At 43.9% G+C, this 13,591-nt stretch overlaps 1 protein-coding gene across 3 annotated transcripts; it reads left to right on the top strand.

Moving 5' to 3' along the window:
- Positions 1 to 210: 210 nt before the first annotated feature.
- On the top strand, positions 211 to 12,658 carry LOC144934458 (uncharacterized). Of its 3 annotated transcripts, XM_078860227.1 has the most exons (4): positions 237 to 274; positions 7,104 to 7,378; positions 7,858 to 7,930; positions 10,953 to 12,658. In XM_078860227.1, exons 2-4 carry the CDS (start codon positions 7,270 to 7,272, stop codon positions 12,019 to 12,021), a joined length of 1,251 nt encoding a protein of 416 aa, XP_078716353.1. In that variant the 5' UTR covers positions 237 to 274; positions 7,104 to 7,269; the 3' UTR covers positions 12,022 to 12,658. The 3 variants fall into 3 exon arrangements, with proteins under 3 accessions (XP_078716372.1, XP_078716353.1, XP_078716363.1); XM_078860246.1 differs by lacking the exon at positions 7,104 to 7,378 and having other exon boundaries at positions 211 to 274; XM_078860237.1 differs by lacking the exon at positions 237 to 274 and having other exon boundaries at positions 7,059 to 7,378.
- Positions 12,659 to 13,591: the final 933 nt, after the last annotated feature.

The raw sequence follows: 13,591 nt of genomic DNA, 5'->3' as shown, positions 1-13,591 counted from the left end.
TATCTGTTCAAGAACTATCCTTATTTGGGCAAAGCAACACCCAGTGACTGGCGGCTCATTAACATAATATATTCGTGAAAGCCGTCTCGAGTTCGTTGTGACCGGTTCCGCATCCACGCCCCATCCCTCCACGTTTGGGCCAGGCTCATTAACATAATTTATTAAGTTACAGAGCCGCTCATTGCGGGAGGGGAGTGACGTCATGTCACCTGCTACAGCGTGACGTCACGAGGTAACGTTAAGTTGCCGCTCCGCGCGGGAACTGAAATCCGAGGTGAGAAATTCTCATCGCAGTAGTGGTGGTTTTGGTTGTTGTTGTGGTTGTTGTTGTTTACCGAGGTAGAGCCTCGCTCTCTCTCGTCGGGATGTCATTTGAGTAGTAGCGAACATGGAAGCGATGCCCAGGTTGGAACTTTACAACGCAGGGCCTTGCCTCCTGCCCTCGCCTGATGGCGTTTGCTTTACTTCTCTCGCTTAGTTTATCAATCTGTGGAAGAACGTACTCAGCCAGGCGATGCGTTAGTTGTGTGTTGACCGACTCTCTGTTGCATTGCATTTCCAAATTTTACGAAGTTTGTTTAAGTGTCTCTCTCTGTGCAGTCACCAAACCTCCAAATCTTATTGACACAAGGCCGTAATTATAATATGTTATAATAATTATAATTTGTTATAATAATTACTATATGTTATAATATATAATAATTATAATGTTATAATAATTATATTTTATAATTATAATAATGTTATTAATATGTTATAATAATTATAATGTGTTATAATAATTAGAATATGTTATAACAATTATAATAATCAAATATTCCCCTCCAATATATTGCTGTAAAAATATTTTTTTAAATAATAATTGCGATGCTCTGTTAATAAAAATAACAATTTGCTAAACCTTGGCCACGAAATCTGGACTTGTCTTCATATAACAATACATAGATTTCTGTTTATATGATTGCGTTGTAATTTATTAATCCCTAATCTCTGCCATTACATACTATGAGACAAGAAAAGGTAAAAAAAGAAAAAACAGAGCTATGTATTCTTAGGTTTTTTCGGTAAAGTCACATAGGTAAAAAAATTCAATTAAAATTAATAAAAGTAAAATAAAATAAAAATCACGACGTTTCGGAGGCAACACAAGCTTCTGTCTTCATGTGGAACTGTCACAGCATGACAGCTGTATCAAGTAAATGAGTGATACCACTCCGTATATATAATGGTCCAATTTTTATTATTATGGTAAGGTGCGGCTTGAGACTACGGCTAGATTACATAACACATGACTGAGCCTTTATTATGGAGAGGTGCGGTTTGTGACTACGTCTAGCCTACGTAACAAAATGCTGCAAATGAGACCAAGCCTCTGCCATGTAGATGGTAAAAGCACAAAAGCAGGTCAGGAAGAGACAGCCTCCTGCAATGTTGTTTGGTGGGTAACACTTATAGCAGAAAACCAGTGTGTGAAAAAAGGAAGCTAAACCTGGTAAAACAAAACTGGCTGTCTATCAGTAACCTGTACAGTAACTCAAGAATAGTTGTCTGTCAAATAAGATGGTCCAAATAAGTGTAGTTAAATCTTTTTTGCATGGTTAATCACATCTTTCCAATGATTACTCAGTTTGTAACCATCACCACGGTTGAAATTATGTCTGTGTTTGTATATTTGTATGGCTTCGTGTACAAACCTTTGATGGTAGCCAGGAGGTTTGCAGAGCACCTTGGTCTCGGAAAAGACAATTTCATGAGAGCCCACAGAGTTGTAGCAATGGTCGGCAACGGCCGAAGAATCAGTTCTGCCGTGTTTCAGATCTGACTTGTGCTTGCGGACATGATCAGAGACATGACGTTTCGTTTCTCCAATGTAGCAATCACTACAACTGCAACTCAGTTTGTAGACTCCAGGATACTGTAAGTCAGGAACGACATCCTTCACAGATGGAATCAGATCACGGATTTTATGCACTGTACTGAATCTGACTTGGATCTTGTGTTTGTTTAGAATTTTTGAGATCTTTTTGGTCACGCCTGCTATGTATGGTAACGTGATAGTTTTGGTCGGAGTTTCATTTGGCTGTTTCTGTATGGTGGGAGAAACAGCTTGGCGGATGGTGCGGTCAGAGTATCCGTTCATCCTGAGGGCCCGATGTACATGTCTTAATTCACCGGCCAGGTGGTGTTGGTCAGAAATGCCATGAGCTCTGTGGTATAGCGTTTTGATGAGATAATTCTTTTGAGATGGGTGGTGGTGGGAGTCTGGTTTCAAGGAGGAATCTGTGTGGGTGGCTTTCCGTCAGGTCTCCGCTCAAACAGAATATCTAAGAATGGTAGTTTTCCATTTTTCTCCACTTCCATGGTGAATCTGATGGATGGGTGTCTGGAATTGATGTGGTCCAAGAAGTGGTTCAATGCTGGGAGGCCATGTGGCCAAATGACGAAAGTGTCATCCACATAACTCTTCCACAGGGAAGGACGCAGGGTGGATGTCTGGATGGCGTCTGATTCAAACTTTTCCATGAACATGTTGGCTATCACTGGTGATTAGGGGGAGCCCATAGGGGTACCCTCATTCTGTTTGTAGAAGGTGCCATTCCAGGTAAAATAGGTGTTGAGGCAATGCCTAACCAGCGCAGGTACATCAGAATTCAATCCATGTTGGACCAAGTCCTCAATTATTGTTAGGGTGTCCGGTACTGGGACTTTGGTAAACAGAGATACATCAAAACTGATGATGTCATCAGGAGATAGTACCATGTCCTTAACTTAGAGACTAATTGGGTTGAGTTGAGTACTGCCGAAGAGGTCTTGCCTGTGAAGGGAAGCAGAGTATCTGATAGAAACTGGGCTAGTTTGTAGGTAGGAGAGTTTATCGTCGACACGATGGGTCATAGCGAGGTGCCTTCTTTATGGATCTTGGGAAGACCATAGAGTCTGGGAGGTCTTGCCGCCGATGGTTTTAGAGAGGGACGTTTGGTTGGTTCGATTAGGGAAGTCGAACTCATGATGATTCTGTTGGTTTTTTTCGTTAGGCTATTAGTAGGATCGTTTTTAATTTTGGAGTAACTCCCATCATTAAGTAGGTCCAGAATTTTGTTGTTGTATGAATCTTTATCCATGATGACCGTGGCATTGCCCTTGTCTGCCGAGAGGATGACTATATCATCTCTCTTTTTTAGATCCGCAAGTTCAGAGCGTTCGTTTTTGCTAATGTTACTAGTGGGTTTCTTAGCATTCTTAAGTATAGTGGCTATTTCAGCTCTTGCTACATCCGCATGGATGTGTCCTATGCCTCTGAGGGCTACATCAATCTGAGAAATCACATCCTCTACTGGTATATATTTAGGGGTGATGGCGAAATTTAGTCCTTTGGCCAGTACCGTTTTTAGATTGTCAGAAATTGGGATGTTACTCTGATTAATAACGGTCTTGTTAACATCCAGCTTTGTGATGTGTGGCTCTGGTTTCTTCTTAGATAGGAGGTTCAATTTAGAAATCAGGTTAGCTTTGCATTTGGCTGACATTGAGTCAGCAGAAGCAGACGTCATGTTATCAACGTGGTTCCAATCGGAAGGTGACATTTTTTGTGTTAACATTAAACGTGTTTGTAAGAGAGTCTTGTCTAAATTATCGAGTTCAGATCGGAGTAACCTTATTCTCTCCGAGATTAGCTTTAAATAAAATCTGTTTAGAGTTCGGTGAGGACACAGCAGTGGATGTGAGTGTGAAAGCGATGGGTATTACCTTGTTATCTCGGCATCTCTTGAGGAAGGCCAGCGTCTCGAGAAGCTGTGACTTCTTGTCTCGTCTGTTAAAAATTCTAACAGATAGGTGGAATTCCCGTAGAGGGCATTCATTCTAGATTTGAAGCTTCTGTGACTGCAATGATTCATATTCTTAGGTTTTTTCGGTAAAGTCACGTAGGTAAAAAAATAAAATGAAAATTAATAAAAGTAAAATAAAAATAAAATAAAAATCACGACGTTTCGGAGGCAACACAAGCTTCTGTCTTCAGGTGGAACCGCCACAGCACGACAGCTGTATCAAGTAAATGAGAGATACCACTCCGTATATATAATGGTTGAGGGGGGGGGGCAGGAACGGCCCACTTTTTATTATTATGGTAAGGTGCGGCTTGAGACTACGGCTAGATTACATAACAAATGACTGAGCCTTTATTATGGAGAGGTGCGGTTTGTGACTACGTCTAGCCTACATAACAAAATGCTGCAAATGAGACCGAGCCTCTGCCATGTAAATGGTAAAAGCACAAAAGCAGGTCAGGCAGAAACAGCCTCCTGCTATGTTGTTTGGTGGGTAACACATCACAAAGCTGGATGTTAACAAGACCGTTATTAATCAGAGTAACATCCCAATTTCTAACAATCTAAAAACGGTACTGGCCAAAGGACTAAATTTTGCCGCCACCCCTAAATATATACCAGTAGAGGATGTGATTTCTCAGATTGATGTAGCCCTCAGAGGCATCGGACACATCCATGCGGATGTAGCAAGAGCTGAAATGGCCACTATTCTTAAGAATGCTAAGAAACCCACTAGTAACATTAGCAAAAACGAACGCTCTGAACTCGCGGATCTAAAAAAGAGAGATGATATAGTCATCCTCTCGGCAGACAAGGGCAATGCCACGGTCATCATGGATAAAGATTCATACAACAACAAATCCTGGACCTACTTAATGATGGGAGTTACTCCAAAATTAAAAACGATCCTACTAATAGCCTAACGACAAAAACCAACAGAATCATCACGAGTTCGACTTCCCTAATCGAACCAACCAAACGTCCCTCTCTAAAACCATCGGCGGCAAGACCTCCCAGACTCTATGGTCTTCCCAAGATACATAAAGAAGGCACCCCGCTACAACCCATCGTGTTGACGATAAACTCTCCTACCTACAAACTAGCCCGGTTTCTATCAGATACTCTGCTTCCCTTCACAAGCAAGATCTCTTCGGCAGTACTCAACTCAACCTAATTAATCTCTATGGTTAAGGACATGGTACTATCTCCTGATGACATTCTCGTCAGTTTTGATGCAGTATCTCTGTTTACCAATGTCCAGTCCCGGACACCCTAACAATAATTGAGGACTTGGTCCAACATGGATTGAATTCTGATGTACCTGCCCTGGTTAGGCATTGCCTCAACAACACCTATTTTACCTGGAATGGCACCTTCTACAAACACAATTAGGGTACCCCTATGGTCCCCCTTGTCACCAGTGATAGCCAACATGTTCATGGAAAAGTTTGAATCAGACGCCATCCAGACATCCACCCTGCGTCCTTCCCTGTGGAAGAGGTATGTGGATGACACTTTTGTCATTTGGCAACATGACCTCCCAGCATTGAACCACTTCTTGGACCACATCAATTCCAGACACCCATCCATCAGATTCACCATGGAAGTGGAGAAAGATGGTAAACTACCATTCTTAGATATTCTGTTTGAGAGGAGACCTGACGGATCCTTGGGACATTCTGTCTACAGGAAAGCCACCCACACAGATTCCTACTTGAAACCGGACTCCCACCACTACCCATCTCAAAAGAATTATCTCATCAAAACGCTATACCACAGAGCTCATGGCATTTCTGACCAACACCACCTGGCCGGTGAATTAAGACATGTACATCGGGCCCTCAGGATGAACGGATACTCTGACCGCACCATCCGCCAAGCTGTTTCTCCCACCATACAGAAACAGCCACATGAAACTCCGACCAAAACTATCAATTTACCATACATAGCAGGCGTGACCAAAAAGATCTCCAAAATTCTAAACAAACATAAGATCCAAGTCAGATTCAGTACAGTGCATAAAATTCGTGATCTGATTCCATCTGTGAAGGATGTCGTTCCTGACTTACAGTATCCTGGAGTCTACAAACTGAGTTGCAGTTGTGGTGATTGCTACATTGGAGAAACGAAACGTCATGTTTCTGATCGTGTCCGCGAGCACAAGTCAGATCTGAAACACGGCAGAACTGATTCTTTGGCCATTGCCGACCATTGCTACAACTCTGTGGGCTCTCATGAAATTGTCTTTTCCGAGACCAAGGTGCTCTGCAAACCTCCTGGCTACCATCAAAGGTTTGTACACGAAGCCATACAAATGTACAAACACAGACATAATTTCAACCATGATGATGGTTACAAACTGAGTAATCATTGGAAAGATGTGATTAACCTTTCAAAAAAGATTTAACTACACCTATTTGGACCATCTTATTTGACAGACAACTAGTCTTGAGTTACTGTACAGGTTACTGATAGCCAGTTTTGTTTTACCAGGTTTCGCTTCCTTTTTTCACACACTGGTTTCCTGATATAAGTGTTACCCACCAAACAACATGGCAGGAGGCTATTTCTTCCTGACCTGCTTTTGTGCTTTTACCATCTACATGGCAGAGGCTCGGTCTCATTTGCAGCATTTTGTTATGTAGGCTAGACATAGTCACAAACCGCACCTCTCCATAATAAAGGCTCAGTCATTTGTTATGTAATCTAGCCGTAGTCTCAAGCCGCACCTTACCATCATAATAAAACGTGGTCCGTTCCTGCCCCCCCACCCCCTCAAACATTATATATACGGAGTGGTATCTCTCATTTACTTGATACAGCTGTCGTGCTGTGGCGGTTACACCTGAAGACGGAAGCTTGTGTTGCCTCTGAAACGTCGTGATTTTTATTTTATTTTTATTTTACTTTTATTAATGTTAATTTTATTTTGTTACCTACGTGACTTTACCGAAAAAACCTAAGAAGAAGAATCCTTGCAGTCACGAAAGCTTCAAATCTAGAACAGAGCAATGTAATACAATACACTATTAGACATTATTGTATCAAATAAAAAAAATTCCATCCCATGTGTTAGTGAACTTTTCTTATTTTTTAGGTAGGAAATTAGTTTTCAAATTTAGATATTTTTCTGGGGGGGGGACACCAATGTTGACTCCATGGCTACGGCCTTGCATTGACTGATAATGTCTCTACCCCCCTTCTCTCTCTACCCCCCCTCTCTCTGCCCCCCTCCCTCTCTCTGCCCCCCTCTCTCTATTTAAGGCCTCGGCACAGAGGCGTTGTTTCTCCGTGTCTGTCTGTGTGTGTCTCTCTCTGTGTCTCTGTGTCATCTCTGTGTGTCTGTGTCATCTCTCTCTGTCTCTGTGTCATCTCTCTGTGTCTATGTGTGTGTCTCTCTCTGTGTCTCTCTCTGTGTGTCTCTGTGTGTGTCTCTCTCTGTATGTCGCTGTGTTATCTCTCTCTGCTTATGTGTCTGTCTGTGTGTCTCCGTGTCTGTGTTTTGTCTCTCTCTCAAATTGGGCAATCTTTGGAAGAACGTAATCAACCAGGTGGGGTGTTGACTGTTATGTTAGCCGACTCTCTGTGTTGTATTGCATTACATTTCTAAGTTTACTAGGTTTGTTTCCTTTTTCATTTGTACCTGATGATGATTGCTTGTGTTGCAATTGAAACGTCGTATGCTATTTGCACACAGCGTTGGTGTACGGTGCTTTTTGTGGAATATTTTGCTGCTTTTCCCTGGATTTATGTTTGCACAGTCACATAGTCACTTTAAGATGTTTTCTCGTTCATGTTTTTTGTTTGTTGCGGTTACACCCGATTCAAAAGCCGAATGGCTCACGGGGCTATACCAAATAAATGAAACTGAAACTATTATGTAATTTTTTTATTTATTTATTCTACGTGACTTTTCCGAAAGAACCAAAGAACATCTTGCTTAAGTTAAAATTTTTCTTCACCTGGCTCGCTACTTTGTAACTTTGTTTTTATTTTAAATATTCACAGTTTTTTTTTAATTTTTTACCAGGCCACGCCCGCTTGAGCTGCTGTACCGCTCTTGTTTTCAGAAGAGACCTGCCCACAACAACAATAACAACAAGGTGGGGCTTGTCAACAGCGTGGCGGTGTTCACTCTAGACGCGTGGCGGTGTTGACTCTAGACGCGTGACGGTGTTCACTCTAGACGCGTGGCGGTGTTCACTCTAGACCCGTGGTGGTGTTCACTCTAGACGCGTGGCGGTGTTCACTCTAGACGCGTGGCGGTGTTCACTCTAGACACATGGTGGTGTTCACTCTACATGTGGAGGGGAAACCCGTGAATTGGGAAGGAAATCAAAGCGACCAAGGGGAGAGAGAGAGAGACACGCAGCCTCGGCTGTGTTGATTGATCCTCAATGAATTACTTGGTGGAGTGAGGAAGCATTAATACTAAGCAGGTGAAGGTGGCCAGGCATAGGTCTGGACACACCACCACCTGTGAACCATGCCAGTGTGTGACAGTGGTGGAGCCAGTGGGGGTGGGGTGGCAATGATCCCATCGAAATCCCTAATTTCGATGGGATCATTGGGGTTCATTAGTAACTAGCTTCGCTACTTGGCTTTGCCCGGGACTTGAATTTTTGTCTTGGATAAATTTAATATTCCCTCATATTTCACTGAAAATCCCTGAAAAAAATGTATGCTTGCAAGAAAGAAAAAAGCCAAAACACATAAATTTACCTAAATCGGATGTTTTCACTCGAGGATATTGAACCGTAACCCACTGCTACGTGAGGTCGATTTTGGCAACTCAGGAAGGGAATGACGTGGCGAGCTGAAAATAGTCGCGTTCGCTTAGAAATTCCAGACAGCATAAACTGTGGAAATTTCATGACGCCAGAGCTCAGCGTTGGAGAGTTTTTGCTGCTTCACACAAACAAACAGATGTAAGTTCTGCTTTATTTTAAAGATAGCAGTTGTACACATGTTCTTCGCACGGATATGTATTGAAACTCCGAGAAGCCAATGCCTTCATCGGCCTCAACACCTTCAGCGAGCGCGATGCCGATCACACGTGTCGAATAAAGCAAGGGACAAGTCCTTGCTTACTAATAACTCCTTCCTAACAATTCCTTAATAACAACTCCTTAATAACAACTATCATTTTTCATTGCTGGAGGGGTTGCCCCCCCTACCTGAAAATCCTGGCTCCGCCTCTGAGTGTGTGACGGTGTCAAGTTTGTATTTGCAGTAAAGTCAATTAACTCTATTGAGCACGGAGGTTATATCAAAACAGGAGTTGTTTTTTTGTTTTCCTCTGGAACTCTTTGTAAGAATGGAAACAGTCAAGAAGTTAACACAGCACACACATGCAGCTGAAGCCAGATCTGTTCATCCCAGCATTCAAGGACATCGTGAGCCTAGGCCTCGGCAAGGTAAGGTAAAAGTTAAACGGTAAAAAAAAGAGAAACTTTACCCTACCTTTTACCTTGCCACAATACAATCGTGATACCCTACCTTTTACCCTTTAGCAGATAAGGTAAAAGGTAAAAAAGAACGAGCCTACCTTTACCCTACCTTTTACCCTTATCCCATACAAATTTCCCGATTACAGGGTCATTACTGGGTTAAAAAACATGAAAAACATTTATAACGATAAATGCTAGTTAGAGCGCTTTATTCATATAGAATACTCTCAAATCGGGCGTTTAGGCTGTCGACGACACCGTCCTCCATAACCTCCTCGTCCCAGTCGTCTTGGTCGATGGTGATCTCATCAACAACCTGATCATGTTCGTCATTGCCATCATCCTCGGACGGACCACAGGCAATAAGATCCTGCGCCGCTCCGGCCCAGTTAGACAGAACCTTCAGGCAGCCGGCCATGATCCATGAGCGCAAGCACATGGACTTGATGAAGAGCGTCGCTGACAGCGACTGGCGAACGCATGTGAACTCCCGCCCGGCTCCGCTATTCGCGCGTTCACAGGGAGTTGACGTCGCCGGCGCTCCCAAGTAGTCGCAAGCCATCTTGTAGTGGGCGGGGAGCAGCTCTTTGCGGAGAAACCACCACTGCATTACGTAAATGAAGGCGCTGGCGGTCGTGACGCCCATGCTCAGAAAACGATCGACTTCATCGCCGTCGTCTATGGAGTTGCCGACGTTGCTGAACAGGGTGCTGAACAGCGACCGCTCCTCCATATGGGCAGCAACTGCCGTCGGCGAGATCGTGAGCACGTCTGAATAGCGATGCTGCAGGACAGAGCGGATTGTGGCCTTCAGTGTAGCCAGCTCGTCTTGGTCTGTCGTTTTTGGAAGCTGTGGATTCAAGTAGGATGCCACAATGGCGGGTTCCTGAACCAGTAGGTGGCGGTACCGCACCAGTTCGGCCTTCATCCCCGTCGCAGTCAAGGGCTCATCGATCGCTCTAAGGGCGGCTTCACCGTGATCGCAATGACGGACGAGGTGCTCCATCGTCACCGGCACGAGATCCAATGTCGACTTTTAGTCCGCCATCACTTTAAAATTGAGGCCACGGACTGCGCCACGGAACTTTTAGCAGTAAACAAAGTACTGTATTTACCGGGTAATTATTTGCGCTACCTTTACCCTACCGGGTAATTCTTCTGAGCTACCTTTACCCTACCCTTTACCATACCCCTTGGCATGTCGAAACCTTTACCCTTTACCCTTTTACCCGGTAATAAAGGTAATTTACCTTACCTTGCCGAGGCCTATGTGAGCCTGGCTGGCTTCACACCTCTAAGTTGCGATTGAACATTAATTTATGCATTTCTGCATAACACAAATAGTATTCTTATCAACACCTTTTGCTATGTCAGCTGAATTTAGCTTTAATAAATATTCCTTTTGAAGCCAGACAGCCGAAATTTTGTGCTCGGAGTTTTGGGTTAACATTAATTTTGAAGATACGAGGGCTTCCAGGCATGTTTATGACCATTTGCCCTCTGATTGTGTGCCATAACAGCCCATGTGATAAATTTGGGACACGTTTTTTACTATATCATAAATATATGAATAAGTATAGACGTGTAAGTCACGTGTGACTGTGTATATATGCATTCCTCTGTGCCTCGATACTGATGTGTAGATGGTGTGGAAATTCTTTTTTTCTGTCTGCAGCTGTCACTTCCTCTGCAGAATTGGTCTGATGGAGCAAAGACACTCGGCGCGGCTCAGTGCAAAAAGGCAACAATGCGACCGGTGTGCATACAGCACGGATCGTCCTGAACATTTTACACAGCACCAGAGAACTCACACAGGAGAGAAACCCTTCAAGTGCAGTGTGTGTGGGAAGGCGTTTGCACATTCATCTGCTCTTGTAGAACACCACAGAACACACACGCGAGAGAAACCCTTCAAGTGCAGTGTGTGTGGGAAGGCGTTTGCATGTTCATCAGATCGTCATTTACACCGGAGAACACACACGGGAGAGAAACCCTTCAAGTGCAGTGTGTGTGGGAAGGCGTTTGCACGTTCATCTGATCTTAAAAAACACCAGAGAACACACACGGGAGAAAAACCTTTCAAGTGCAGAGTGTGTGGGGAGGTGTTTGCACAGTCATCACATCTTCATGTACACCACAGAACACACACGGGAGAGAAACCCTTCAAGTGCAGTGTGTGTGGGAAGGCGTTTGCACTTTCATCTACTCTTGTAAAACACCAGAGAACACACACGGGAGAGAAACCCTTTAAGTGCAGTGTGTGTGGGAAAGCGTTTGCACGTTCATCTGCTCTTGTAACACACCAGAGGACACACACGGGAGAGAAACCCTTCAGGTGCACTCTGTGCGGGATAGCGTTTGCACAGTCACCACATCTTCAAAGACACCAGAGAACACACAAGCATCAGAATATCCACCAGGAGTGGAGTCTGAAATCAGCTTATGAAAGTCAAAGTTCCGCAATGAGCCCATCCCTCATGAAACAAGAACCGGAAGAAAATCCCAGCTTGGAAACTTTTAAAGGTTTCGAGGTGAAATATGAAGAGGTGAAGAGGAAATGTGAAGAAGTGATGGTGAAGAGCGAAGAAGTGAAGGTAAAATGTGAAGATGAAGATTCAACTCCAAAATCGGATCTTCACATCGATGGAGGCAACGTGAAGCAGGAGGAGAATTCTGACTGTGAGACAGAGCGAGGCAACTCCCAGCAGTTTGTGGAAGTGGAAGTGTGGGTGGACTTCCTCTGAGACAATACAAAGTCAAATGGAGACCCGGTAGATGTGTAAGCTTCAGACGATGCCGCTCCAATAGACGCACCTTTGTCACAGGCCTTTAATGACAAGAATGTGAAGTTGAACACTCAGTTCCTAGGTTCAACCTGCAGGGTAAGAGCGGCCATCTTTGTGGACCTGTGTGTTGGGTAGATCTCTAACCAGGAGCGAGAGCCAATAAGCTCCCAAGCATTTACTATGTTATGAATTGCATTTATGTTGTGCTTGCTTAATTGCCTCGGTATTTCGGAGTTTTGTATCGTATCTCATTTCTAACACTCGAAGAGCATCCCCAAGTAGCAGCTGCCCCTGTGTGGCACAAGGTGGTGGCCCTGCACTGGCCTGCATGTGGACAAGAGCCTATCAGTAGGGGGCGATGGTTGATGTGACATCTCAGTTGTGGAGTTTGTAGGTGATGTTTAGAATTTGCTAAATTTTTACCCAGATGCCAGCATGCAATGGCCGACTGGTTTTGAATGGTGCATTCGTATGTTGTACATACACTGTTAAGCAGATGGTGCGTATTTTTTTAAATTAGCTTCTTGTTAATAGGATGTAACCTAATGCAGTATATTTCGGTGCAGTAATTCAATTTTGTTCATATGCCTGTCAATAAATTAGAATGAATACTTGTCTGATGGTGTGCGTACATTTAACATTTTGTTCATAAGGGTCAAACATTTATTAAGTGATGTTAGGACAAAGTGTGTGTTTTGCAAGTAACCTGTACAGATAACTCAGGTGAGACCCGTTGTTCTTGTGATACAGGTCAAAGGGTGTTTTTATGTTTTCAGGAAGCATCTATCTCTGGAGCAACTCATTGTCTTGGAAATAGGAAGCACACTCGGATCATTCATCTTTTTATAAAAGTCTCCGCGCGCTCGAGCTTGCGGGGGATTTGGCTCTCGGACGGTGACCTTCACGTAGAAAAAAAATTGCCGGGCGGCATGCCCTAAGCCCCGTGGTGGGAATAGGCTATTCCGTTTTCCCATCCGTAAACGTTAAAGTACTTTAATTAACACATTTGTGCCGTTTCTATTATTAATTATTTACTTATTGCGCGCAGTCGACCGTACCAAGTGACGCCAATTGCGTGGGGGGGGGGGGCGGACCCTACCAAGTACTGCGCGTTCGCTCCAGCTCACGGGGACATTTTATTTCACGCGTTTAACATGGAATAAATATACACATCACGCTGCCGGTTTCTTTTCACAGTGTGATGTCCCCTACCCACCCCCCCACCACCCCAATGCGTGCAATTACTGCTATAAAGCCCTTACATATTAATTTAATATTATGACAACGCTTACTTGGTATTATTCTGCCTCGGGCGGGGGGATGGTGGGGGGGGTAGCGGCCCAGCCAGCAGCCTGGCAATGTCTCACCTCCTCCGGCTTGCCAATCTAGCCGAGGCCGCGGGCTCTGCACGGGACGAGGCGTCACCACGCCAATGTAAAGTACAATTTTATTGCATCTTTCGCTAAGAACTGAGGTTCATTGTTTACTATTATTAAACAAATAAGTTTACAAATATTACAATGATAAT

The sequence above is a fragment of the Lampetra fluviatilis genome, chromosome 1 (genome assembly GCF_964198595.1).
Source record: "Lampetra fluviatilis chromosome 1, kcLamFluv1.1, whole genome shotgun sequence".
In the NCBI taxonomy this organism is placed as follows: Eukaryota; Metazoa; Chordata; class Hyperoartia; order Petromyzontiformes; family Petromyzontidae; genus Lampetra; species Lampetra fluviatilis.
The sequence above is the reverse complement of the archived record's forward strand: the minus strand, read 5'-3'. Positions and strand labels throughout refer to the sequence as shown.